The sequence below is a fragment of the Pholis gunnellus genome (genome assembly GCF_910591455.1).
Source record: "Pholis gunnellus genome assembly, chromosome: 2".
Taxonomy (NCBI): domain Eukaryota; kingdom Metazoa; phylum Chordata; class Actinopteri; order Perciformes; family Pholidae; genus Pholis; species Pholis gunnellus.
Genome location: NC_136536.1, coordinates 10328586 through 10356276, shown reverse-complemented (window position 1 = coordinate 10356276; position 27691 = coordinate 10328586). Strand labels below are relative to the sequence as shown.

At 40.1% G+C, this 27691-nt stretch overlaps 4 protein-coding genes across 6 annotated transcripts; 2 read left to right on the top strand and 2 right to left on the bottom strand.

Annotated features, from left to right (window-relative positions):
- Positions 1–1714: 1714 nt before the first annotated feature.
- On the top strand, positions 1715–5919 carry LOC306702079 (insulin-like growth factor-binding protein 6). Its single transcript, XM_079167575.1, has 4 exons — positions 1715–2212; positions 3131–3165; positions 3938–4057; positions 4365–5919. The coding sequence occupies exons 1-4, from the start codon at positions 1876–1878 to the stop codon at positions 4476–4478; spliced, it is 606 nt and encodes a 201-aa protein (XP_079023701.1). The 5' UTR covers positions 1715–1875; the 3' UTR covers positions 4479–5919.
- Positions 5920–11910: 5991 nt separating this feature from the next.
- LOC306710925 (transmembrane protein 198-like) lies at positions 11911–16801 on the top strand. Its single transcript, XM_079179662.1, has 4 exons — positions 11911–12073; positions 14466–15041; positions 15168–15295; positions 16054–16801. Exons 1-4 carry the CDS (start codon positions 11920–11922, stop codon positions 16201–16203), a joined length of 1008 nt encoding a protein of 335 aa, XP_079035788.1. The 5' UTR covers positions 11911–11919; the 3' UTR covers positions 16204–16801.
- Positions 16802–17872: 1071 nt separating this feature from the next.
- LOC306703209 (matrix metalloproteinase-19-like) lies at positions 17873–21707 on the bottom strand. Of its 2 annotated transcripts, XM_079169099.1 has the most exons (9): positions 21488–21707; positions 20468–20556; positions 20210–20340; positions 19895–20107; positions 19543–19788; positions 19366–19464; positions 19074–19238; positions 18835–18962; positions 17873–18738 (listed from the first exon to the last, which is right to left on the bottom strand). In XM_079169099.1, exons 1-9 carry the CDS (start codon positions 21602–21604, stop codon positions 18499–18501), a joined length of 1428 nt encoding a protein of 475 aa, XP_079025225.1. In that variant the 5' UTR covers positions 21605–21707; the 3' UTR covers positions 17873–18498. The 2 variants fall into 2 exon arrangements, with proteins under 2 accessions (XP_079025225.1, XP_079025226.1); XM_079169100.1 differs by lacking the exon at positions 20468–20556 and having other exon boundaries at positions 21488–21612.
- Positions 21708–23295: 1588 nt separating this feature from the next.
- Positions 23296–26495, bottom strand: pym1 (PYM homolog 1, exon junction complex associated factor). Of its 2 annotated transcripts, XM_079181472.1 has the most exons (4): positions 26233–26495; positions 25257–25325; positions 24857–24950; positions 23296–24552 (listed from the first exon to the last, which is right to left on the bottom strand). In XM_079181472.1, the coding sequence occupies exons 1-4, from the start codon at positions 26261–26263 to the stop codon at positions 24066–24068; spliced, it is 681 nt and encodes a 226-aa protein (XP_079037598.1). In that variant the 5' UTR covers positions 26264–26495; the 3' UTR covers positions 23296–24065. The 2 variants fall into 2 exon arrangements, with proteins under 2 accessions (XP_079037598.1, XP_079037599.1); XM_079181473.1 differs by lacking the exon at positions 25257–25325.
- Positions 26496–27691: the final 1196 nt, after the last annotated feature.

The following is a 27691-nucleotide window of genomic DNA, read 5'->3' as shown; positions in this document are numbered from 1 at the left end:
CTGGAGCAAATTACCCAGTGTCGGGCGAACTGCAGTGTGTGTGTGTGTGTGTGTGTGTGTGTGTGTGTGCTTGCGTAAATGTCCTGCTTGTATTAAAGGTGCCATTACTAGTCACCATTGTAAATTGTAAATTATTTGTGCTCTGTGAAATACTCATTTAGTTTTTGTTTTTTTGTATCATGTACATGTTGCATCTGTCCACAGAGCGCCCATTGCACCGAGGCAATGGAGGAGACAATGAGACTCCAGATAAGAGAGGAATTCCTCAACACTCTTCAATGGTCTTCTCTGCAGATCCTTGACTTTGCTTCCAATCAAACCAAAATATTTGCTCGAATAGAACTACTGATAGCTTACATTTTATAGTGGTTGTAATAGAATAAACCCTCTCTAAACTTTATCAGAACAGTTGGAGAATACTTCACGGTCTTCTAAAGTATTCGAACTGCATGTATAATTGAGTATAACAACATCATTCATATATACAACAAATAATCTGTATTTATATTCAGAATACCTTACAGAACAGAGCTGACATGACAGATCAAGTGTTGTGTGTTGAGCAGAGGACTCAGTCGTGATCTTTTGAAGATGGCATCAGTGTAGACAATCCTAACTGGCTGAGTGGAGCGATGGATTGCGTTATTAGCAATTTGGCTCGGGCTTGTCGATGTGCATTCCTGCAAAAGTGAGCTCGCCTCCTCCTAATTATCCAGATGATTATTCTTCCAATTCAAACAACTGGTGAGTGAAATCCTTCATTGCCTTCACACTTCAAAATGTTATATAGTCTCTGAGGACCGTTCATATCTTATGGCTGCTCAAATAGAAGTTTACTGGATTAGCCTCCTTAAAGAGGCAATGCACTACATATCTGACTCAGCAGTGATTTGACTCTGCTGAGGCACATTGTCGGTTAGTGTATGCTACATAAAGTAATGCTACACTGATATTTGGTAATATACTAAGTGTATTCAGGATATCACTGACTTCATTTATTTTCCCCTTTGATATATTTGGCATACAACTCATTAATTCAACATACTCTAAACTTTGATGCATGTGCTTCTGTTATTTGACAAAAAAGACTCAGCTGTATTATTGTATCTTTGTCCAGGGTTTATTCGCTAAAGAATCCAGCGAGGAGAAATTACACAGCTGTGGATCTCCTGTAGCGAATGGCATTGCAGTGGCGAGGCTGATGAACGCACATATATATTTGTATTTGTTACCATGGCAAACATTATTCCAGAAAGGTGTCTGACACTGAAAGAAAGTGCAAAAAGCCGAATATGACTATTACTGTTTAAGCATTTGTAATGTTAAGCATGAGTGAAAGAAGAAGGACTGGATGAATGTGTTAGTGTATAACAGAAAAGGGTGGAGAGATTTTGATCATTTCTGAAAGGAACATAATCCACCCCCCACTTGCTCTCTCCCTCCCTGCCACCTCCTTCTCTCTCTCTCTCTCTCTCTCTCTCTCTCTCTCTCTCTCTCTCTCTCTCTCTCTCTTTCTGAGTCCCAGCCCCTGAAGGTGTCATAACTATGCTCTCTCTCTCTCTCTCTCTCTCTCTCTCTCTCTCTCTCTCTCTCTCTCTCTCTCTCTCTCTCTCTCTCTCTCCCTCACTCTCTATCACCGCCTTTCAGATCTTTAAAAGCTGGTGCTCTGCTGTGTCTCTCTCGATCTCCATTTGTCTCCTCTGGCACTGCAGGGGACTCAACCGGCAAAGCACCAAGGAAAGCCACTGTATAGAAACGGGAAGAAGACTGAGGAAAGGAGAGAGAGTGAGGGAGAAATATACATCCAGAAATAGCATCAGCCACATTTAACTGAGAGAGAGTGACAGAGTGGAGAACCTGAGACCTGGACAGAAAATGCCTATCCTTTCTAACTTAACAACCGTTGTTTTGTTGCTGATTGCTCACTGCGGATCATGGACCGGGGCAAACCGCTTGGGCCCCTTCAAGGTCTGTCCCTCCTGCAGGGATCCACTGGGGGCAGGTCGGCCTCCCAGGGACCATAATGTTGCCGGCAGCACGTCAGTATTGGCCCAGGGAGAGCCCTGTGGTGTGTACACCCTGAGCTGTGCCAAGGGGCTCCGCTGTGTTCCTCCACCAAGGGAGCACAGCCCCCTCCAGGCTCTGTTGCAGGGAAGGGGCATTTGCGCCAAGCACAGCAGGACAAGTCCCACTGAGAGGCCCCACCCCACAGGTAAGATACTGTATATGCGTGCACACACACACACACACACACACATACGTGCATGAAATCATGTATGCACACTTACATGCATGCACCTACACAGATACATGCATGGACACTGCAGGTACGGCTTGACAAGTGCAGTGGCACAGCCGCCACGTATAATTGTATTTACAGTGTCTCCTCAATTGCCGTGAATCGCATGTGATGCTGTGTCATTCACCCCCCCCCAAAAAAAGAAAGGCCAATTAGTGTGTGACATTTAAGCCTGGATGCATTTGTGCACCACAGATGTATATGTCGACCTCAAGCATCCAATTCTGCTCAGCAGTGCCTCTGGAGCCACTGGGATAAAAATGTCATTTGTCATTACAGTCGTAGTGTAAAAGCCCAGTGATTTGTTAATAAGAAATAACGGCAAATCACATAAAACAAGGAGCTTATATTCAGCCTTGGGGTGTTGCAACAGTGTATAAGTGAAGATGCGTATCCCTTTGTTAATATGATTTGCACAGTGTTATCTATTTCATCCAACTGAATGAAAGGGTGCATGCCAAAGATCTGTCCTACAAATCAGCCCGTCTGTAGAGAATTTAGAATGAATGTGAAACTGTCACGGTGTCACCTACATCCTGATCAAGCTGCTTTTTATTGCAGTGATCTCCATCTACTGTTCAAACTGAGATACTGCGATGAACTATCTGAAAAGGAAACATACGGATGGAAATTAGGTCCCTCATTGAATGACCACCAGATATAGATCCCATCTGAGTGACCGCTCAGTAATGTCTCCTTGAGTAAAGATAGATTATAAAGTCTAAATATCATATACGCAGATTATGTTGTCAAATGTGACATTGGATGTGGTTTGATATTAACGGCTGGATTAATGTCACATTCTCATGCCAATGTGTCGTTTCCTCTCAGGTCCCCATCCCTCACACAGTGGTGACATTGAAAAAGTAAGTTCATGCCCTTAATTTACAGTCTTTAATAAGTGATGCTGATGGAGCATCACCTAAATTATCAAAAATCTGAGATGTATAAAGCATTTTATATAACAAGATAATGTTAATACCCATCATATGTGATGGAGAGGGTTGTACGTCGAGCTGCATTGTATTATAGAGAGTTCTAACCATAGATTATCTGCTGTTTGGGGTGTTGCAGTGGCATGTACACACACTGCCCTGAAGCCATGCATTATGGTGCATGATGTGTGTGCTGCTATGCGGCAGAACTAATTGAGCATGATGTGAATCAGGAAAGTTTCAAGTCGGCCGCTGCCGCCACAGATTTCTCACTTTGCGAGCTGGGCGATCTGCAGCATTTTAACTAACATGTATGTCATCACGGGAACAACAATGGTCACATAATTGACGAAGATGACGCAGATTAATTTCACAAATTCAAACAAAAAAAACCCACAGTCACTACCACAAACCATTCGGTGACCTGAAAAGCCAAAGCATTGTGTAACAATATGGTTATATAATGTTACACAATATGTGACATCTGATATAAATATACATATTCACTGCTTCTGGCTCTAATGCTGCATCACCATGTGAAATGCTTTTTGGTTTACATTGACATGTGCTGTAATCAAAGAGGATTTCTACCAACACAATCACCTGAGGGCAGATAGCAGCTCGCCACTCTTTAGATGAAGACAGGTCCTCTATCTTTGCCACTGGTGATGTTTGAAGTCACACTGTGCATTGGTGTTTTCAGGCACCCTGCCGCAAGCTGCTCAATAGTGTCCTGAGGGGTCTCGAGCTGACAATCTTCCAGTCTGACCGTGACATCTATATACCCAACTGTGACACTCGTGGCTTCTACAGGAAAAAGCAGGTACAGTCACCTGAAACATGTGAACTTTATTGGCTCTTATGTGATGTGAAAATGTGTCTTCGCTGCACTCCACTGCAGCTTTCCGTTCGGTGCATCCAGAGATTTGTCTGTGACCATAGGGGTTGAGAATAACTGACACTTCTCTCTCCCTGAGCCTCTCAGCTCTGAGCTCAGAGAATCAGTACTGCGCTATGATGACATGTCCTTTTCTCTCTCTTCCTCTCTCACCACCTATCCGACTCTCCCACTCAATCTCCGCCCTCCTTCCCTTTCAAAATCTCCCTCTCTGTCTTTTAATCTCACACAGTGCCGCTCCTCCAAGGGCATGCAGCGTGGCCACTGCTGGTGTGTGGATGAACTCGGCACGCCCGTGCCCTCACGTGCCAGCGAAGATGGCACTATACCATGCGATGGGGAGTGAGGGATGAGTCTGTTCTTTTGCTTTGAGCCTGGAGGAAGAGAAGAAGGTGGAGGAGAAGGAGGAGGAGGAAGAGGTGGTGGTGGAGGAGCAGGAGCACAGGGAGAGGGGGTGGCTTTAGCATGTGCTAGACACTGCCTGCACAGGAGGTAGCAGGGATAAACCACTTCCTATGGAAAATACACACCAGTTAACGTTCATGTCCTCTCTAGAAGCAAGACAAACACACACACACTCTCACAATCCAGCAGCAGCCATAATAACATCTGCCTGAATGTTCAACAGTTGCAGCAGCGTCCTCTGCGTCGTCTGGTGACATGCTGCATGCTCACATTAATGCTCCGTGAACTGCCTCAGTGATCCAAGCGGTATTACTCCGAATGATCTCTATATTCCCTGGCTATTGTCCTGGCTTTCTGGTAGATTTTTGTTTGACTTTTTACTTTAGGATAGCTGACACTGCCTGTGTTTGTTCTGATCTCAGTGGGCTGAAATACTGTTACACAGGTGATGTGACACAAACGTTTCAAAAAATGTGTCTCCCTCACCGTCCTCTCTCCCTCTCTCCAAAGATACACTGATATCAACATACCTAATTGACAGAATATTTCTTTTTTTATTAATTTATTTTTGAGTATGTGTTTCCATCAAGTACTGCTTGAATCTTACAGTATCTTATATATATGTCAAGTCAGAAAAAAATAGTCATACAAATATTGTCCTGGATGCTTCTGTTCGTTTTATTTGTCAAAATGGCGTTCTGACTGCTTATTAGTTGATTGTTTGTACATATGTTGGAATTTTGTGGTCGACTGTGTGTTCTGAAGTGGCAGACAAAAAGCTTACGGCTGTTACACTTTTCAAAAAGTTGTAAGGCATATTTTTATACACGTCAATATAATATTTTCTATATGAATTGTTGGTTTATTTAATGAACTACAGTACAATGCCATGTATTTTTATATTGTCAGCAGTTTCTTATTTAAAGACAGAGATTATTTTATTTCATGTTAGGGGAAGTGTTGTGCTTCAAAGGCACCTTTATGGCAAAACTCATCACATTCATCAGAGCTCTATTCAACTGCTGCACATCTTATGGTTATATCTCATGTTTTTAATTTCCTTTTTATTTATGCTTTGTTTATTTGAGAATTGATAATGTCCATGTTACTATTATGTTTTATTTTTGGCACATTATAACAACAAATTCTGATTTCAGTAGAAGAAAAAATGATCCAATTTGTTATTGTTATGTCTTTCCCTAGTCCTTGCAAAAGTCATGAAATTGTGTGATATTAAAATGTGATTAGAATTTATCTATTTCTGAACAATCTTGTTGTGCCGATGTGTGTGTGCCGTGATGATAGGTCCATGCACAAAGGACCTGTAAGATTTGCAAATATGAAAATGAAACATAATGATAATAAAAATGGAGAAGAATAAAACATATATTAATATAACAACGGCTGTTGGTTGTGTTCTTTTATTGGATGCAGGCAGGGATTAAGGTCATTGTGATGGATTTGAATGATATGATGGTGATGGTGATACGGAGAGGAAGATGAGAATCATGATTATGACGATGATATGTTTTTTATTACCTTTATTTAATCAGGGAAGCCTCATTGAGTGTTTCAAGATACACACAAACAAAATAACCTCAAATATGCCACAAACCCAGTTGTAGAAAGTATATTAACATTAGTACTGTGTACAACTTTGAGGTTCTTGTACATTAACTTTACGTTACCATTCTTCCACTGCACTACACTTACCTTTTACTCCACTACTTATATTTAACAGCTTTAATTCCTACTTACTTTAAAGATTCATAATTTACATATAAAAACATGATAAACAGTTATAGATCAAACTGAAAAACGGTTGATTAAATAGTTAAAATCCACATTAAAATGCTACTTGAATATTAATGTAAAGTAATAATAATAACAATAGATTGGATATTTTAAACTATAAAAGGACCCACTTTGCATTATGAGTACTATTTTGATGCTTAAATTACATTTTGGCAATAATACATAACTAAGAGTTTGAATCCAAGAATTTTTGTATTTTACATTGTTGTGTTGCTACTTTTACCTGAGTAAAGGATCTAAATACTTATTACACCAATCCAGATATTAAACAGAAATGCATTCATTAAAACAGTTCTAATCATACAAAAGATTGAATTCTTTCAGCAAAAAAAAGCCATAAAAACAAGAATGTACAGCCATGCTAGAGGCCCTGTGTGGCTGTTCTCAGGCACAGCAGCGCTTTGAGATAATGCTAACACTATGACACAATAACAATGCCAACATATTGATGTTTAGGTGTTCAACATCTTGGTTCAGTGTGTTAGCATATTAACATGTGCTAATTAACAATAAGGACAAAGTACAGCTGAGGCTGATGGGAATGCAATTAGTTTTGCAGGTATTTGGTCATAAAGTAATGGACAATTCTATACTTTGACTTGATGATGGCGTTAAGGATCCCCAGTGAATTCAAAGCAATCCATCTCATAGTTGTTGAGATATCATATCTAAAACTTAAGTTGATGACACTAACATATCGTCAAAACATCAGGGGAGCCAATACTGTTTCTGCAACAATTAAATAAATGAACAGAGAGACCAAATTTCACAGTTTTACATTTACAACATCTAAAATTGCTAGGTCTGCCCCCAGTGGATCCCTGCAGGAGGAAGACATCCCGAGGGGGCATTTCTTTGGTCTATAATCTGCAGTGAGCAATCAGCAACAAGGCCTCGGAGATAGTAAACATTTATAAGGAGAAGTTGTGCTCGATAATTCTGCTAGGGCACCAATAGTGAGGAAGGTGATGAAGTGATACTACATCAGTTGTGTAACCTATTAAGACTTCTGCACAGTCACTGCTGAATCCCTGCTGAGGGCTCCTCTGAATCCTCACCAGCACATGAACAGGTAACTGTGTTTTACTGATTCACTTTGAGGCTTTCTGCTCGTATCCACTGACAATCCCCTCTGCAGTCAAACAGAAATTACACATTAGTGCACATGGGAGTCATGCTGCTTTTCTGCCATTACAATGCACATAAAGAAAGATTTTTCAGCTGCTTCGCAACACAGGGACCAGGTACATGCCTGTTTCCAAGGTAACAGCATAGAATATCCCATTTGTCAAAGCGTAATATGAAATGAAGTCCTTGCAGAAAATGAAGGAGGATGATCCTTTGTAGAATCACACCACCACACGTCCTACTTCTCTATCTAGGGTGGTTTGCTATTCTTGGAGATTATTTTCTGTGCATTGAGCATGATGCAGCCACATGCTATTCTGAATGGAATTGTAAAATGATGATGTAAGTAAAGACACAAGAGCATTTCTATTGAGTCTTGGACACTGCAGATAGATTGGAGTAACGCAATAATCTAGGACAAAGTTTAGAAAATATTCAGATGTTAAAGCTGATATTTGGCAGAAACTGATCATTTCTTTAACATATACTTTAGAGAGAGTCAAAACCAAAGATCCTGCACTAATGTTGTCTTCATGAAGGACGTTCTCATTATTTTACAATACTTTATTGATGTGTTTATTGTGGACAACACATACAAAAAACGTATATATGCGGTAAATGTATTCAATTTAGCCAAAACCAAGGGCAAAAAAAGAGCTTTTCACATAGAAAAAATGCATATACAGAATAAAATGTTTTTACTTTTACAATAGAACAACAAAAGGCCTTCAAGTTGGAATACAAGTTAAAACAATATTTCCATACATTCAAATAGAAAACTAGGAAATAGAACTGAACACCCCTTTAAAATCTTGTTTTTGCTGACCTCCAGTGGTTTAACTTTTCACCTTGCTACAGTGACGTCAGAGTGCACTCTAGGACCTTGTGACATCACTGTTAGATGTGATTCCAGGTGCAATGCTTCTGTCCACACCCAACTATGATACAAACTTGAAACTCTGCTTTTCAACCTGGTGTTAAATTCATCTTTAATTTCTTCTCTCAAAATGATACGTAACATGAATTAATTATTTGTCATTATGCACAAATCACTGTGAAATGTGAAGTAGAAGAAAGTAAGAAGAGCGTAAGTAGAAAGTCTGAGTTACAAACTCCAGATTTTGAGTTTGAAAGATGTGGGTCCATATCAAGGACTAAAACTCTGGATATCTCAAACTCTGCTGCACTTAATTTTAACTTGTTTTAATCTATCTCACAGGTCCAACAGCTTTATTGAAATCTAATACAACATTGCTGAAATGCCCCTTTAATGACAAAGCTAAAACAATACTGGGTCATATAAAACGTCTATGTAGGTACCTCAAAGCATGATGCTGTGACTTTGTTTTAGGATCTTACTGCCCCCTAGATGTTAAAAAGACGTTTTTGGCATCTGTATTGAAAGCTGCTGTTATCATACATCAGTATCAGGTCCTCAAGCTACAGTAGGACACTGACACACACAGTTTTGATAATCTTGCATGGTTTGAACCAACAAAGCTTATTGACTTTATCTATTATTATCACTTAATCATTGTCCATCAGTGGTGGAGGAAGTATATCAATGCTTCTAATGTCTAATCCAAAGTCTCTGGATCATTTATGAGTCAATTCCAACCATCGTTCCTCGTCTTTCCTCCAACATCAAACAGCCTATCCTCAGCCTTCACGTTAACATGTGGTATTTGTCTCCGTCTGGTGGATGGATTGTGGTACTGCAATCATCCTGAAAGCATTGGCATTCAATACAGTTTGGGCTGGTCAAATAAACCAGTGGTTTACAGTTTTCTTTGACTGTATAGGGGTCTGGTTGATTGGCTTTTCAAAATAGACAACATATTTAGATGGAACTGATACCTATAGTTACATGTACATTAAATTAAATTAGTTTTACAGTTACTGAGAGATGTCTTTTGAGGATTCCACCTTATCAGGCCTCCACTAAATCCTCTCCAACTTTGCTCAACAAGCAACAATGACCAACGGGGTTCTGGAATATCAACCACCATATATATATATATATATATATATACAGTATAAGCAGGTATTTGGTGAAATTAGGCGAAAATGATTCATATAATCAGAGTAATAAGCAGAATAATGGTAGAAAAAATTACGACTACTAATAATAATAGCAGTGGAGACAGCAGAACAATAATGACAACAAAAGCAGCATTGGTATCTGTAATATAAATTTAACTAATGATAACAATAATGATATATGCAATCCATGGAAACCTGTGTGGAGAGAAAGCACTCCGGGGAAGAAGCAAAGTTATTACTGTGCATTAATGGGACATGAATTCATGCAGAAGGAGATGGAATGACACAGTAAAGAATAGTTTGTTATTCTTCACAGACCATGCACATTCATTTTCTAGTAAAAACTAACCAACAACAAGGGGAATAAATGAGATTCTTTTGGAATATCCCGGAATAAAAAAAACATTTCAGGGGTCAAAACAACATCCATTTCCCTCAAGCCTACTTTAACATAATTAAAAGTGCCGCATGAAATGACTTAAAGCTCTGACGTGATGATGCAACGAGGCTCCATAGGATCACGGCTAGTGAGAGCCGGACTCGGCCTTGGACTTGGAAGCAGCCGCCCACTGTCGCTGGGAGCAGATGGTCTCCCTCTTAGTCAGGTGTCAGCTGTTCACATGACCGCAGGTCGGACGCGGAGGCTCACCCACAGCTCACAGAGGGACCAACACAGACTCCTGACAGTTTACATGAATTGACAAACTACCACTGAACTCTCTGCTGAAGCTCACATTTAGTCTGTGACGATATGCCTCAATCCAGGTAGGCCACTGAAGTATTGTTTCTTCATTTCATGCTTTTATGTCAGAGAGATTTGTCAGTTTTCATTTTTTTCTCACATAATTTGTTAAACATTATTTGGTCTCGTTGTAGATATAACACTTTTAATAAAGTAGCATATAACAACAACCTGTCAAAGCAATTCTTCACCGTGTCTCTGTTGTGCAATAGAAGAGTTCTTCCTTGCCTGTTCACAAAGATAACTAACTGTGTTGGATGAGAATGTTCCAGCACCAAGGCCTTTGGGCCGCTTGTTTTGTTTGCTGGCCGTTTGTTTTCCATTGTTGTTCCTATCAGTCTGAGACCAAAGGTCTGAGACCAAAAGTCTGTAACATTGGCCATCGGCCCCCACCTTTCATGTATAAGATCATCATGTATAAGGAAAGCTTGTTCACTTTTTTCTGGGTACTTCCTCACTGAGATGTACGCATTCTGTTGTGATGATTGAACCTTCTCTGCGCAGAGAATAAATAAAAGACAACCTGGTTTTTGGTATTATGTATTTCAGCATTAAAAGACTCACGCAAAGCGGGTATAGGAATATTTTACACAACGACGTGCACCTTTACGAGAGGACCCACAGTTGAAATAAACAAACAGGAGGATTACTCACCTGCTAAAGCTCCTCTAATTCAATTTGCTTACCGGGAGATCTGCCGGAACAGCTGATAAGGTCCTTACAGTATTAAACACTGTAGATAGACAGCCGTTAACATAAGAGCAGTCTGTGCACATGATTTACAACTTTACACAGTTAGTTGTTAGTCTCCTTCAGTTCAAAAATAAATTATAATTGATGCAAAGCGGTTACCAGTGGTGTAAAGTAATTAAGTGCATTTAATTAAGTATTTGTACTTTACCATTTTGAAGTACTTAACGTATTTCCATTTTCTGCTACTTTATACTTCTATTCCACTACAATTGGGAGGCAAATATTGTACTTTTTACTCTACTTATTTCATAACTTTGGTCTCCAGTTAACTTTGCACATGCAGATAACAGTTGCTGGTAGATCTGAATACTTCTTCCAAGAATTACTTTCTTTATTGGGTGTTAGAACATGTTGCGTTATAGTTGAGCTATTTTGTTTTAGTTATCTTGTTCAGTAAACAAGTACCTAACCACATGCTTCGAACAATAAACCTGTATGACGATGGCATCAAGTCACAAGGTCATTTCCTCATCTGCATCCCGTTCTTTAACAAAAGAACCAGGACAGATTGGCCTTAAACTCAGAGGGGATCCCCGGTTTCCTTCTCTGGTTCCTGAACAGGAAATTGGTACATGAGAAAGAGCAATGTCCTCTCACAGTTAATAACTCAAATTGAATAACAGCAATATTTTGAAGGATTACTCCCCCAGGATGTTCATAAGACTTGAAGATTAATAACTCTCAAGTTAATAAGAAAATAAACGGAAAAGAGCTGACTCTGTGGAAGCTTGAAAAACCCTCTCCTCTTTTTGCAGGTGCACAACAGGAAGCAGTTCAGCACAACTTCTTCGTTCAGGAGCTTCCTCTTTCCCTGAATGCCACATGCAGGATGTTCTTGTTTCCCTCCTTCAATGAACAACGACCAACCTGCACAAAGCAGTAGAAGTAATAATCCTCCAAGATGGCTGTCACTTCACTCTATATTAATCAGGAGCCAGGAGCTGGCCTGGTTGAGGTGAACATATGTATGCTTGAGATTAATATCAAGTATGAAATCATCTCATCTGTTGTCTGCTCGCTTTGCCTTTCATTCGGCCTCATCTTCACCTTTTTCGGTATGTATTCATGAACCCAGAACTAATGTTAGATGTGAATGTGCACAAAGTATAGCAGAAAGCATTGGCTAATTAAAATTCGTGTTCAGACTCTAAATGTTTCATTAGTTCACCCGATGGCTTAAACCTGCATTCGTAGGTGTCTGAAAGCTGGCAGGGTTAAGGTGGATAAGCACAAAGCTGGAGGAGACAGACGGGTCGTCCTCTGCCTGAATCTGACAGGCGGCACTGTTAAAGTGCCACCTGTTGCACTGTTCGACATCTCAGTGGTTTCACAGTGTTAGTTCTAATGTACTATTTTTTGTTCCAGAAAAGGGCCGTTTGTAACTCTGAACGTTAATAATGCTGTGAAGGAGCTTTAACCCAAACTACCACCAAAAAAAACAATATGAAGCAAAGGAGTTCAACATAGCGTTCTCTGTTTTCACTGAGAAAATAAGTGAACACAAATCCAACAAACACAAACTGATTAGGAGAACGGTGTCCTATGGACCTAAAACATGTGATCCTTATGCAAACACACATGCTGCCAAAGTCTGTGTTCCCAGTTACTATCACAGTGTTGCCTGTAAGGAATTGTATGACTGTAAATAATTAATAATTTGGAGAAAAGGGTTCAGTGTAGGCGAAGGCAGGAGCCTGAGGTCAGAGCTCTGAGAACTGATGTTCTTCCCGTTAAAAATATGAACGACAGATGATGGAGCTGGACATGAATACCAAGCAGCTCAGTGAGATTTCAGTTAAAAGCTCAAGTGAAGAAACCTGTGAAAGTACTGTAGCAGTGGTAACTGATCCTCAATGCTGTATCATTTCCATGTAGACCAGCGGGGACATTCACAATCAATATAACACCACAAGCTTGTAAGTTTTAAGCAAAAGCATTATCCGAACTAAAAGAGGCTGTACTTTTGTCCCTCAGCTTATGTTTTAAAATTGGCTCGATTGTCACAAGAGAGTTACAACCAGCAAGATGCAAAATGCTATATTACAACATACATAAACATCCTGTTTATCGCATCATTTTAATCATTGTGGTTCAAATGAAACACTCATTATCAAATAATTATGTTAAAAAGTTGAAAAAAAAAAACTGCTTCTCATAAAATATGTGTTTGCATGTTAATTCCATCAAAAAAAATATACAATTAGCTTTAACAGAAACATATTTGACGTGTGCATAAGTCAGTGTGTTAAATGATCTAGAGCAGGGGTGTCAAACATACGGCCCGCGGCCCGGATCCGGCCCGCCACGTCATTTTATGTGGCCCGCGAATCTACCAGCAAAAAAAAAAAAAATGGAAATCGCGCACGGCGGAGCTCCTCCCCGATCCGCGCGCACACACCTCCACCAGCGTATGTGGCAGCAGCAGCCCCCCACCCCCCGCCGACGACGACGACGAAGGAGCAGCAGCACCCCCCCCCCCCCCCCCCCCCCCGCCGACAACCGGCCCTTTGGGGGCAACCATGATGCCGATGCGGCCCCAGAGCAACAATGACTTTGACACCCCTGATCTAGAGTCTTTTATTTCATTGAATATGAGTAAATATAGATGATGTAGTCTAAAGGCTCACAATACATAATGATTATTATTGATGACACCAAACCGTAGGTATTTCAATCACTTATAATTTAATTAAAATACAGTAAGCTACAGTAATATTACATTACATTGGTTCAGTGCTCAGTACGCTTATAGTAAGCATTGAAACTTGTGCTGAAGTGGTTTTATTTTGAGGGGTGTTGATAGTGTTTTTCACTGTGAAGTGAATATTTTCTGTTAAACAGACAGAATTAAAGGTCCAGTGTGTAGGATCTGGCGGCATCTAGCCTTGACGTGGCAGATTGCAACCTACTGAAACTTCTCCCGTGTGCCAAGCATGTAGGAGAACTACGGTGGCCGAAGTGAGAACGCCAATGGCCCTTTAGAGCCGGTGTTTGGTTTGTCTGTGGCTCCTTTAAGAGCCTATACTCTGTCAAGCTGTCAGAACTACCATGGAGACTAAACTGTCAGTAACTGCACTCTCTGCTGATATTATAAAATGTTTGGCAAAACCAAAAGTAGCTAGTATAGCATAGAAGTGCTAACGCCAGTCAATAAACGTACTCTGCTAATGGTAGCTCCACAGGTTTTAGAAATCCTTCCAACTTCTTCGGGTATCATTACGCAACGTTTGACGAAATAAAAAAACAGCGTGAAAATGAAGATGAACTGAAACGCTTGAGTTCAGTTTATGGAAGTGAGCCGGTTAGTTGTCAGAGCTGGCTGATGCTACGCTATGATTGGCCCGTCTGCGTTCGAGACTGTACCTTTAACAAGTCAGTTTGGCTCTGTTCGGTAGATGATACAGCACTTGTTTTTAAAGTCAACCTTGTTTTTATTCCACTTTTCAGGATACCGCTGCTTCAAGATGGTCATGTTCTTCTCTGGCTTCATGTTTGGCGCGACAACCATTCCCTTGTTGTACCACAAGGAGCCCGTGTTGGGCGCCCATTTGGGGTCAGAGACGAAGGCGGGGATCGGCCTGGGCGTGGGTGTGCTCTGCGGGCTGATGACCATGCTGGTGTCCACAATGGGACTCCTCCTCAGCGGGCTGCAGCTGGGGAGCCTGCTCTCCCTCGCCATCCTGGTGGTCATCGGACAGTTTCACAGCCTTACTCCAGCGTGGGTGCCTCTCGCTGTTGTGCTGGCTGCCAGCATCTCCGCTGCTCTCTTCACTCTCAAGTGGCAGAAACTGTTCACCATCATCTACACATCTGTGTTCGGAGCCTCCGCCGTGATGCTGTGTGTGGATTACCTGGTGGGGACGTTTACGCTGCCAGATCAGGTGTATGATGTGTTTTGCCAAGTTGCCCCAAGTCCACTCTGCTGGTTTAACTGGGCGATCGCTGGGATCTGGCCTGTTATGGGTCTGATGGGTGTGTTGGTGCAGTGGGGTTTTACTGCCAAAGGATTATCACACACAGATGGTGAGTTTAATTCAATCTGCATTAAATGTTGCATTCGAGGCTGTTGAATATGAGCTCAAAACCTCCTCCTGTGATGTTAATTACTCCTTTCCTTCACTCCTTTCCTCCCCTTTGGATGCTTCTCAGCTGCACACAAAAAACACAAGAAACATGTGAAGAAGCACAGATATAAAGAGTTAAGGAGAAGACCTCAACCACATCGTCGGCGCAGGCCTCCACCGCTGAAACGCTATGCTGGGGACGTCCTGGCGCCAGTAAGTGACTGAGATTCAAATTAATCATTCAGCTTTCACTTCTTCAAAGAGGCACATTTTCGCACTGACAATCAATCGGCCTCATGCAAGGATCACACCCGCAAACAGATTTGTTCTGAAGTGGCTTGTACGAGTGATTTAGGAAAACTTGCTGCATTCACCAATTTTCTCCTATTTTGGATTTTGGTACCAACCCAATTTAGTGGTCAAGACCCTGTGGTAGGAGTCATGTACAATTAGTCTGCTGTTATCCAAGCCTACATTTTTCACCAATGGATAGTATATTTCAGTACTTTGAAGCAATTTTGAGTTTTAAAAACTCGTCATATTTCCCCATTTCTCGGCTTTAGCGGGTACCTTATATCTGCTTCTGACACTGTTAAAAATTATGTATTTTCCTTTATGGATCTCTGAAAGCAGGACTTGAGACATATGTGGCCGGATACATTGCCTTATATGGTATTATTGGAGCGTTAATTATGCTGCTATACAATTCTCATGAACACATACTCATTTGGCATTCATCATGTTTACACGGGTCAGTTATCTGATGTCAGGAGCGTTTGCTAAATCTAAAGTGGCACACTCGTACAAGCCCAAAAAAAAGTAAGAGAAAGATAAGAATACGAAAATGTTCTTGCATGAGGTCAAATGTTCTCAGTTTCTTCTGCTTGCATGAGGAAAACGCCTCATCATGTAAAATAACAGAAGTTGGTCACCTACAATATCAACATGTCATTTTCCTGTCTGGCTTTCAGAGTTATCTCCAGAGCCTTCAGGAGCGCCAGATGGAAACGGGCTCCTCCAGCAGCAGCGTCAGCACCGTCACACATACTCTAATTGACTTTGACTTTGAGACGGGCTCAATGGTGCCTTTGACTGCCGCCTTGCCTGTCTATACAGTCTGAAGAAACACAGCATCAGATATTTGTGACCTAGCTGATGAATCCATTACGTGTTACACCCATAAATTAAAGATTTCTTTGAAATCTGCACTTAATACAGAAACAACTCAACCTGTTTTCGACTGCCAGTGTTAATCCACTTTAACCGGCTTCTTCAGATAATCCTCTACATGCGCACGGGGAGGTTTCAGATCTTTGGAGATCATCCCCAGAATGATGACAACACAACATGCACAGTCATCAGACTTGTGATCATTGCTTCCTTTAAACAGTTTTATCTCACAGAAACTTTGTGTTTTACAGTTGAGCTGTTTTATTTCACAGGATGGAATAATTTTTAATTCTCCAAATACTATGTACTACCATGTCTCTAGATATGGTTGTGTTGTAAATTGAAGTTAAAGTATTACAGTTATAAACAACAAAATCATGTATGCAATTACATTTAGTAGATACATCTGAAAAATGGGGAACGTTTGGACAAACAACCAATAAACTGGTGATTTGACAGGAATGGGACAGGTTGATTGTTTGCTGTTTTGGTGTATTGTCTTAAATAAATGTAAAGCGAAAATATGGAAGAAATAAAACAACAACAAACAAAACATCCACTGTGGCCAAAAGTGGCAATTAGCCTACGGGATAACGGTTAATGCCAAATCATAAAAAACATTGTGCAAAAGTAGGGAAGAGTTGATAATGTCAGTTACTCAACAATAAGCTAACATTAGCTGCATAAGCAACTGCTCTTCCCTACCGGTGATGAAAAATGAAGCCAACGATACCAAAAAACTGCAGTTCCTCAAATGTGGCTGCCTCCAAAAGCAAGTCAATAGAGTGCTTGTTTTTTTGTTTGTCAATTATCTAAATATTTGCAATTTTTTTAGCAAACATTAGTCAATATCTCTGCGAGACGTCCTGTGTTAATTTACAGAATAAACTGTTCATTTTAAGAAGAAAAAAACCTCATGAAAGTGTAAAAGAAACAGACAGGGAGCTGCGGTGTTGGTGAATGTTACATCTCAAGCTTCATCGCTGTCATGAGCTCTGTGTGCTAGCTAAAAAAAAACAACCTTCACAGCAGAAATAAACCTGCTACAAAAAGTGGTTTTGGTCTCTTTAACTAACATCCCATCATGACAACTGTACAGGGGGGGTGAATTTCTTTATAACTCACCCGTTTAAATGATATTAAGGCCTAAAGTTAGGCATAATTGTGGGCGTGGCTGCTTTGAGTGACAGGTGGGTGCCGTCTCAGGTCGCTAGCTGCTAGCTGTCTCCTCGCCTCAGACTCCAACGACGATCCATCTGTGTCCCATTTTTGGATTAGTCAGAGTTAGGCTGTGTTGTCAGTGCCGAGATGGCGACAGCCGGAACCACCCACTTTGAGCTTCACAGCTCTTCAGAAACATATGGCTGACGTCACATCATACAGTCTATGGTCACCAAGTACAGCTATGGCAGGAAATCCATGGTGCATGTTAATTATTTGTGAATTACATTTTGAATTCGGACAGAGAAGGAGTTATTTCATCTTTGAATGATTCTCACTTTTAAGCTACAAACATTATTTAAAGGCCTTGCACAGTCACACAGCTGTTTTCAATTACTTTGGCTGAGGTTGAAGGCGGATAGAGGTGAAACAAGCATTTATTTTTTATTTGATTAATTTATTGAAAAGAACTGTGAATTAGCCGAAATGGCTCCTTTTCCTCTGTTTTCCCTGGCCAGATGTCAAAAATGCATCCTGAAAACATTTCTTAAACAATTAATATAAACAACATAATAAATATGCAAAGAAATTGTACAGCACATCCAGCAATATTATTACCGTAACATCTGGCAATTATCTACAATTCATACTCAAATAAATGTAAGAATGTTAAATATGTAAAACAAGACAAAGATTTACATTTTCTTCCCACTATAAGTCAAAATGTCTGCTGAGAAAAAAAGGCCTACAGATAGAATACTATGTAGTACTAGTTTCAGGATTATTTCAGGAATATTACATATATAGATACCTAATTAGTGGATAACAACGTCCAATCACAAGTCTCAGCTTATTCCACTGCATGTATGTTAATAGCTTCTTTTAAAATTGTAATATCAACAAAAAAAAGAAACAGCAGAACATGCAAATATATATTCTGTTGTTGATTTCATGCAGACTATGTCACTAAAAACTCCTCACACAAGGGATCCAGGGTCCAAATAAATAATCATCATTCTCTGTTTTTATACTGAATCATTGTGCAGGTAAACGTTTGTGCTGGATCCCTGGTGGCCTCTGGTGGCTCAGTTGTCACAGTGCATCCAGTGTGAGTTGGCGCTCAGAGGGTAGGCCTTCTCCACTGCTCTGTGGTGCTGGTTTACGCGCCAGTACTGGGTGCCTTTAAACAAGTATATATGTCCGTTTGTCCACGTGAATGCTGCATTAGTGTTGGTGGGTGCCCCGTGGAAGAGTTGTCCAATAGGTTTGGGATATGAACTGAAGTCTGTCGGGCTCATTTCATCCAACTGCCAGTATCCAGAGCCCTGAAAAAACAAAGCAATTATTCACTAAGAAATGAAAGAGACATTCAACAAAAAGTCTCAAAATAGATTGAAGGACATGTTGTGTTTTGTACTTACTTTGAGAAAGATTAGTTTTTTGCTCTTATTGAAGTAAAAAGCTGAGTCAACATTAGCAGGGATGTTGACCAAGCGTCTGGGGAAGCCGTGGTCAAGTTTGAAACCTGAGTATCTCCATACTTTGTCCTCTGTGAGAGAACATGTGGAGACAAGAAAGCTATTCTTTCAACACTGTAATTTCAAAATGTTACATTCTTGTGAGCCTCTTTTTTTTTTTTTTTACTATGAAATAAATCCACCTTTCAGAAGATAGGACTTGCCGGTCCGCTGAGACTGAACAGCTGCATTTAGACTCCCTGGCAGCTCCTTCCACAGCGCAGAGATCAGGACAGGAGTGTTGTAGCCAGATTTGGACACCGTCCACACGTACCGACCACTGAACACATACGTCTTTCGCAGAGGACCTGCAGGGACAAAACAGCTGTAAGTAGATTTAAACAAATATCTGTTCCTAAACAAAGTACAGAGACATGTTTAATGGTTTTTTTTACTAAATTTGAGTGCAGTATGACAGCATCAAATTCTTTGTACCCAACATTACTGCATCCACAGTGGCCTTGCAAGGATCCGGAATAACACCTGGCACAAACGGACTTGGCTTTCTGGACGGAGGAGTTTTCTCTGGCTTTCCTGAAAAGGAACAACACTGCACATTACATGACTCGTACTTTAAAGATCACACTCACTCTGACGCTGTGACTCTATTACCGTATAAAGCCTGGATCCCTTGAATGTCATCCGCATGTAGCTTGAAGACTGAGCTGTATCCGTTGTAAACAGGTCCCATCAGTGCCCTGTAGTGTTGGGAGTGGCCCAGGCCAAGAGCGTGGCCAATCTCGTGGGCTGCAACGATCCTCAGGTTTGAGCCGGAGGTCTTCCCCTCTGTCCACACTTCATCCTCGTCAAAATGCACAATGCCTGACTCAGGGGCATCGGCGTGGGCTAAAACATGACCTAAAGATAAAGCAAGAATTCTTCAAACTATTGTCATCTTACAGAGAAAGTTCATAGATTTAACGAGCGTGAAAGCACGTTTCTTTGAGACATCCAGTGCTCCTACCTCGCCCGTCAAAGGGAACTGGACACGTCCTGTCTCTTCTGTGAAAGGAGATTTTGATGTCTGCTCTTCCTCGCTGCAGCTCCTTGAACCTTAAAGGTGACACGTCGCTCCAGTACTTAAATGCACTTTTGACGGCCAAACGGGTCTTTTCCTGACCCAAGTCAGGGGTGTAACTATAGATGCGGTAGGTCAGCATCTTCTTCCGCCAGTAACCTGTCAATCAGGAAACATTTAGGTCTCTTTTTACACACATTTATAAAGCACCGTGTAGTAACAATCAGAATGTGAATGTGTAACATGAATGCAGTTACCCACCCATGACTCGATATTGAAGAGATTTGTCATTGAAAGAGTCTTCCAGTCCACACCGAGGTTTGTTCATCATCACCAGAGTGGCTGAATCTAGTTTTCCTGATATTTGCAGGTTTGTCGCTTTCTGAAAGATTCTGACATTCAAGGAAAAGAAATAATGAACAAATCTGGGGTTAGGTAAAACAATAAAAACTACAACAACAGAGGGAAACCTGTTGAGCCACTTCCATAAATTGTTAAAATGGAAGAAACATTAGTCACCTTAGAGCTTCCACTATCTTATGAGGTGGATGGTTTTGGCCGTTACTGTCCAGTGGGCTGTGCAGATAGCCATACTTCCTTAAATACACCTAAAGAAAGATAATAATTGTAATAGTGGCGGGATACATAGTGCGGCGTTCCAAATTTTACTTTTAAAGGGGCAGTTCTCCCCAAAATTAAAAATATACTGTATATATTTCTGTTTCAGTTTTGGAGACAGTGCTTGAAGCGCCAAAAATACATTTTATACACTAAAATAGTTTCAAACTAAAGTAGTTACCTGATCGGCTTCGGTGCTTTTTATTCAAGAGAAGACATCTCTATGGCCGATGTCTCTGAAACTAGGCAACTCGTGCCTAAACAATCTAGATTGATAAATATCACTACAGGTAAGAGGAAAAATATGTATTTTTGATTTTGGGATGAACTGTCGCTTTAAGTAAAAGTACCAAGGTTTAGCAGCATGTAAAGACTGAATCCTGTCATATTATTATATTAGTTATTATAGTGTTATTGCTGTATTACTTATTACTAGCAGGATGGTGTATACATTAATATTATGTCACATATAAGCAGTACATTAATGGTGTAACTGGGTAAGCTTATTTTAACTACTTTATAATGCTGGTTAAATCTACCGCAATATTATTTTTAGTATCATGTGTTTTATATATAATAGTACCAATACCACAAAAATATACTCCAAGTGCAGCATTCCAAATTTCACTTTTAAAGGGGCAGTTCTCCCCAAAATAATTATGTTGAATAAAAATAAAGTAACGTCACAAGAATCTTTTACGTATGTTTTATGTTTTGTAAAAAAATAATATACTGCAGACTGGGCAGTTTAATTTAGATTTGCAAAATATAATTTAATTCAGTACAGGCATCTTTAAACTGCAAAAAAAATATTAAATTGCAAGACTCAAAATCATTGACATATGTACTGCTTCCAAGAAATACTTGGCAATGTTTGTAGGATAAACTTTTCAGCATTTCAACTGTTCTGCGTCTCCTTACCACCGCTTCTGTAAATTCTTCTCTGCTGAGGGCGACGGATGAAGCTGTCGTCAGCAGAACCAGAAGCACCATTAACTCCAGCCTATATTCCATTCTCCAGTTTGGGTCTTTTTTCATCCCTCTCGGTCAAATAAAACCTTTTTCAACAGATACACAAGTTGTGGGTCCGTCTAAGCATCGCAGAAGACTGCAGCTTCTGGATCTACACCCATCCTCTGAGTACCAGTCCTCCCCTGTGTCAGAGCTGAAGCTGCTGTTTCATTTCGGGACTCAGTTTTTATACCGCCAAGTGTCTGTTTGGGAACGGCCTCAAAGCCACATAACCTTTTAAAAGGAATGTGATGTGTAGAACACAGAAACCAATACATATTTCAGACACCATGGTCACGCCTTCTTACACCATCATTTAGAGGCATATTTGTGTTTGAAAATAACTTCAGAGTAATTTTGTTTACGTCAAAGGAAGCAAATATACGTAAGTATTAACTCTAAAAAAGAGATTATACCCTCTATCCATGGAAAGTGATTACTTACAACCACTCACCAGAAAGAAAATCCCACTTTCCTGGTATCTATTTAATTCAATTGAAATACTTTGACGGTAAATTATTTTCCAGACGACATGAATTAAAGTGTGACGGATGTACCAGAAATACAGCTTTATGTCTGTGAAACATGTTTAATATTCCACATAAATCTTGACATTTTTCACTTCATGGTTGCAGCTCTATGAGGAAAACAACTCACCACACTTCCTCCACGAGACAACAGCTAATTATATTGTTCACAATGTAGAAAACCCCTTCAAGGGAAAACAACGACACCCCCATGTAACCATCGCTACAAATCATCCTCTGAATGGAGACAGAGAACGCCTCCTTCAACACTGAGACATACAGCTCATAAATAGTGAGTGGACAGATGGGAAAGAGACTCAGACATGTGTGAAAAAATAACTGTTTCTTCATTTAACCACAGATTCAGTTTTAAAGCTAAAAACACTGGACAACCCCTGATTTATCATCAATAGACGGCGTGTTAGTGTAAAACTAAAAGGGTTCAGGCTCATCCTTCTGCCGTTTGCAAACTTAAACTCAACAATTGATTGTTGTTTATTGATGGAGCAGAACAAAACTTTAAGGTTCAAATTGCATACTTATAGGCAGGTTTTCTCGTTTGTAATGTGTTCACACTGGAAAAGTGACAAACGCAATGCACCAACACAAGGGAGGTGGTTCAAATTATTTTAAAAAGACAGATCTAAAACTGAAAAATTTATATTTCAAAAAACATTTTTGCTTTAAGTTTAACACTTAACCACTGGTGCACGTATTGTATGTTGATTTCTTGTAAAGCAACTGCAGAACGTGGTGTACTTTAATGAAAAGTATAGTATAGATATACTGTATACAAATAGTTTGTAGGATGAAATCTACAATTTCAACAAAAATGTGAGTTTATGTACTCCACTGTTCATTGCACTCGTCATAGAAAGTGCTATTTTAAAAACCATCATAAACAAACCCTATGATGTCTTCATATTGTCCATTTGTTCTTATTGAAAGCGTACATACCTAATAACAGGTCACATCAATCACGTCACTCCTAAAACAGCTGGGCACTGTAGCTTTAAGAGGAGTTACTAGTGTATTTATTGGAGACCGTCTTCAGTCGCGGATTAATACACATTTTATGTTCTAGTTAAAGTATTTACAGAAGCAGGATGGTGTATGTGGGATCAACTCAAACTACAGTGTCCATGTTCATCATAATAAAGGAACCTGTCATCAAGTGCAACAGTGTGGCTCATCGATGTACTTTATTGCATTTTTTAGTTATAACAATGGAGCTCTATGGCACAGAGGAATAAACTCCACCAGGCTTTGGCTACAGAGACAATACTGGTTGGTAGGATGAATGTAGTAATAACTCATTATTGGATTTGTTGACAATAGGAAACATATACAATATCCTTAGCATCATCCTTTAAGTGTAGAACTTGTTTCCAAAAGATCCAATGACAACAAAATATAGATTTGTTTTACATCCCGCCTTCTAAAATAAAGTTGCTGTTCACTCCACCGCTAAAAACAATATGAGATAAACATGTTACGCAGCATGTAGCTTTAATGTAATGATGTCCAATCATTGACAAAAATAAGTCAACAAACTATATTCTCTTTAACAGAAAACAGTGTATGTGTAAGTAATACCTGATGCTATGAAAAGGTACAAAATGGAAAAAGGACAGACACGCATAAAAGCAATTTACAATGAAGTCTTTAAAAGGTATTCATAGATGAGTGGTCTGGCAAATACAAGTCTATGACCAGGAGTCACATTGTTTCCTGGAGATGTGAAACTAGAAAACCGGCTCGTCAGTTCTGGAGATGTGATGCCTGCTACGAGGACTTCCTGTCCTTCTCTGCTTCAAGAGTTCATGATGAATATCAAATAGGTAGAATAATGTTTAATGGAAGCCATGATCAAAAAGCTGCAAAAGGTCCCTTCCACGTCTCTCGGTATGTAGTTTGTACATTTAGTCTGTCCGACTCTTCTCTGCTTTTCTTTTATTGCTTCAAGAATCACGCTCGAGCTGCTGTATCTCATCCTTTAAGGCCGGAACCCGAAGCAGCTTTTCCAACTGATCCTTTGTTGGCTCTGTTATTTCCCCTGAGTCCACTTTATGCTTCAATTCCTCAACTTGCCGCAGCTTCTTTTTCAGGTTTTTGATCTTCTTGGCCTTTTCGTCTGCTTCTGCCGATGAATCATCGGGATTCGAGACAGAAACCGGCACTGACGTCTTGTTGGAAGACTCGCCACTCTCTGAAATGGACACATTCTCCACGGCGTCGCTCACCGAGTCCACGTCCGCGTCCCCGTCCTGCTGCTGTTTTCGCTTTTCTTTGCGTTTCATGTTGCGTTTGGCGGACTTTGAGAGACCGGCCGCCTCAGCGTCCCCGCAGCCGGGAATCGCCTGCTTCTGCGAAGCCGCCTCGGACGGATTCATCCCAGGTGGCAGGTCTGGTTTGCCCTTGAAAAACTTCACAAACTTGTTTTCATAGCTGAAACGACAAGAAACACAAAAATGAGATGAACGGATAAAAATGTCTTCACACTTTGCCATTTCTAATGAATATCGGACCATTTAAAATCTATTAGGGCCAGTAGTGGTAGTAGCCAAATTCGTGTGCCAAATTACTACTCTGACAAGTACAATTTACTCAAAAAAAGTTACTTAAGTACATGTAACGGAGTAAATATAACTCGTTACGACCCACCTCTGATCAGAGCATCCACCCACTGCTACTTTCACAATAAGATTATGATCTTTATGTACGACTGTAGGGAAAGAAGAGCTGCACTTACACTGGTACTTCTTCCTGAGGAGTATAACCATCCTTCACCCGCCTCGGCTTCCTCCATGTTCCATCGGGTCGCTGAGTGGAAGCAATGTATTTCCCTGAAGAGCAACAGGTGCAACATTTTAAAACAGTGTTTGATTAATGTGCACAGTCCCTGTCAAATAAATCAAATAACTGGACAGCTGTGCAGCTCCAAGAACCCAATCTAGCTGATTAACTTGCCACATTAAAATAATGCATTGCACACATATTGTTTTACACACAGTCTCACACTCTGAATCCTTAGTTATCAAAAGCCTTAAAATAAAAGCACATTTTAGGCACAGGAACAAAGCATTGTGTATTACAGCTGGAAAGAAAATGTTGCATTTTAGTACAATGTATGCATCAATGTGATGAAGTACCTATGTCTGTCAGGCATTTAGTTTCAAGGGTTGATGTTGGGTTGTTATTATTAGCAGCAACCTCCATTCCTGCAGACACATTATGTTCATCATTCCTAGAACTCCCACAGTTTTTGGTGAAAGTGCTTTCAACATCTTTGTTGATTTTCCTGTGAGCTGCAGAGACATTTTAAAGTAGATCATTTTATAGGCATGCAAGATTTAAAAAAAAAAAACAGGAATATGGATCACTTGAGCTCTGAATGTACTTGTCCTAACATGGAATGACAATTCTTCAATTTTATAGTTTGTTTTTAGTCTCGTTTAAGTGAAATTTGTATGTGTTTTCAATGTACACTGCCATCTAATGTATGGCCCCCTTGTATAAAGAGCTTTATAATGTCAATAGGATTATCCTTATTAAATAAATTACACAAAACATTAAATGTTTCTTAATTGATTAATATCAATAGTATGATCTAAAAATCATATGTACAAAAAAAGTGGCACGTTTAATACTGGTTCTTTGAATAAAACATCGTGGTAGTTATAAGTTAACGTTACTTTGATCACAACATAAACTCACTGGTTATTGACAACTACTGCAGAAATAGCTAGGTAGCTAATGTTAGCTAGCTCACGTGTCAGGTTGCTATACAAGAGATAATGAGGATAAATGAAACCACTGTAACTCTAAAGACAACCAAGTAACACATTAAGTGTTTTCCTGCCAGCAGCATATATATCACAGCGTTTCCACATTAGCAACTAAGCTAACGAAGCGCGATAGCTAGCTGACTACCGATAGTGGAGAGCACAAAGCTAGCTGTTTCAGCTAGCATTAGCACTAGCTGCCAAACAAAATGTCTGAACCAAAAACACCGTTAAACACGCCAGTGTTTACGATGATGGAGGCCGAAATGAAGACGTGATTGTAGCCGCTTTGTTTAATGAAGTGGGTTTTGTTTTTAGACGAGGGTCTGCACATGCATCTTACCAGAATCATCTTGGACATAGGGGGTTGCCATTTTGGTGTAACGTGAACGTGGTGCTCCGCTCTTCCAGTCGGTCGGTGTCCACCAAACGTCCCCTCGCTTACTTTGATCCCACGCGATTTAACACAACTTGTTCAACTCTTGCTTCCTCTGAGGTGAAATATGTCATGGCAGCTTCTACGGGCCTCTATCACAATGTAAACGACGAGCAGGACAGCTGGAGAGGCTCACAAACAACGAGCACTGAACTGTGTGTGTGTGTGTGTGTGTGTGTGTAATCGGGCGCTAAGAGGAAGTAAAACGTGCGAACCCTTTTTCTTCAACTTCGGAAATGACGACGTGGATCATGGGTTGCCAGGTTTGTACAGTCAACGGGTGTTTTTAACACGTAAAGATGTAACCGCTGGTTGAAGCGGGCATCGCCCTGGAATGTACTTATTAGCTAGTAATGTGACATTTTACTCCTCATGCTACTTTCCACTTCTATCTACTATATTTTGGGGGAGAATGTTGTGCTTCTTAGATTTAGTTACTTTGCAATTAAGATGTTTGCATACAAAACACACAAAGAGCTTATAAAATGCTTTGTTGTAAATTAAACTACAGAGCAAGTATATACAAGTACTGTTGGCACAATTAATCGATTATTCAGCTGACACTATTTTGATAATCGTCATATAAAAACAAACATTGTAGAGGTGTCACTTGGGGCTCTGGGTCATTTTTATGTTTTTTCTCACTATTTTCAGAATTCTTACAAACCAAACAATCAATCAATGAAAATAATCATTTGTTGAAATCCTATATATCCACCCCAGCCAATTACAACAGTATAATTATGCTTTTACATTAATGCATGAGTAATAATAATCTGATGATATAATATCATCAGATTAATATATATACAAACCTAGGTCTCGTCTCTTACATGCAGTCGATCCCTGGAATGTTCAGGAACATTTCTTGCATGGGGTCATATGTGCAATACTAAACTATTGCACCGGCCCTTAAACGTGAGTTTGCCGCTGCACCTAAGATCTGAACTTGTGACCACACATCATTTTCTGTTACTGTACCATATAAGTCTGATGATGATGATCATAGTGCTGGAGACTATGTCTGAGAGACACAGAAGTAGAAATCTGTAAACCCAGTTTCTCTGTCCTGGTTCTAAAATCAGAGACCTTGGTACATGGCTGCTGATCTGTCAAACAAATGGCCACTTTAATGAACATAACTAAAATAGTTGTTTGTCACCAAGTTTTCCATGAGTCATACAAAAAAAGAAAGCCATGTACCCCTTTGTGCAATTAAGTTAGACTATTGTACTGGAGGGTAAAGTAATGTCTGCTATCCCAGAGGGGCAATATGTTGCACAGCCAGCAGTAATACAGTCAACACACACACACACACACACACACACACACACACACACACACACACACACACACACACACACGA

What these genes read in the sequence shown, in the direction of transcription:
- LOC306702079 (XM_079167575.1), top strand. Translation starts at nt 1,876, where the DNA reads ATGCCTATCCTTTCTAACTTAACAACCGTTGTTTTGTTGCTGATTGCT. An exon ending in ACAGTGGTGACATTGAAAAA is followed by an intron (nt 3,166 to 3,937) that starts GTAAGTTCATGC and finishes TGGTGTTTTCAG; the next exon opens with GCACCCTGCCGCAAGCTGCT. An exon ending in GCTTCTACAGGAAAAAGCAG is followed by an intron (nt 4,058 to 4,364) that starts GTACAGTCACCT and finishes AATCTCACACAG; the next exon opens with TGCCGCTCCTCCAAGGGCAT.
- LOC306710925 (XM_079179662.1), top strand. Translation starts at nt 11,920, where the DNA reads ATGGCTGTCACTTCACTCTATATTAATCAGGAGCCAGGAGCTGGCCTG. An exon ending in CCTCATCTTCACCTTTTTCG is followed by an intron (nt 12,074 to 14,465) that starts GTATGTATTCAT and finishes TCCACTTTTCAG; the next exon opens with GATACCGCTGCTTCAAGATG. An exon ending in CTGGGGACGTCCTGGCGCCA is followed by an intron (nt 15,296 to 16,053) that starts GTAAGTGACTGA and finishes TCTGGCTTTCAG; the next exon opens with AGTTATCTCCAGAGCCTTCA.
- LOC306703209 (XM_079169099.1), bottom strand. Translation starts at nt 21,604, where the DNA reads ATGAAAAAAGACCCAAACTGGAGAATGGAATATAGGCTGGAGTTAATG. An exon ending in AGTTCCCTTTGACGGGCGAG is followed by an intron (nt 19,789 to 19,894) that starts GTAGGAGCACTG and finishes CTTTATCTTTAG; the next exon opens with GTCATGTTTTAGCCCACGCC. An exon ending in CAAGTCCTATCTTCTGAAAG is followed by an intron (nt 18,963 to 19,073) that starts GTGGATTTATTT and finishes GTTCTCTCACAG; the next exon opens with AGGACAAAGTATGGAGATAC.
- pym1 (XM_079181472.1), bottom strand. Translation starts at nt 26,263, where the DNA reads ATGGCAACCCCCTATGTCCAAGATGATTCTG. An exon ending in CTATGTCCAAGATGATTCTG is followed by an intron (nt 25,326 to 26,232) that starts GTAAGATGCATG and finishes ATGTGTCTGCAG; the next exon opens with GAATGGAGGTTGCTGCTAAT. An exon ending in TAAATGCCTGACAGACATAG is followed by an intron (nt 24,951 to 25,256) that starts GTACTTCATCAC and finishes GTTGCTCTTCAG; the next exon opens with GGAAATACATTGCTTCCACT.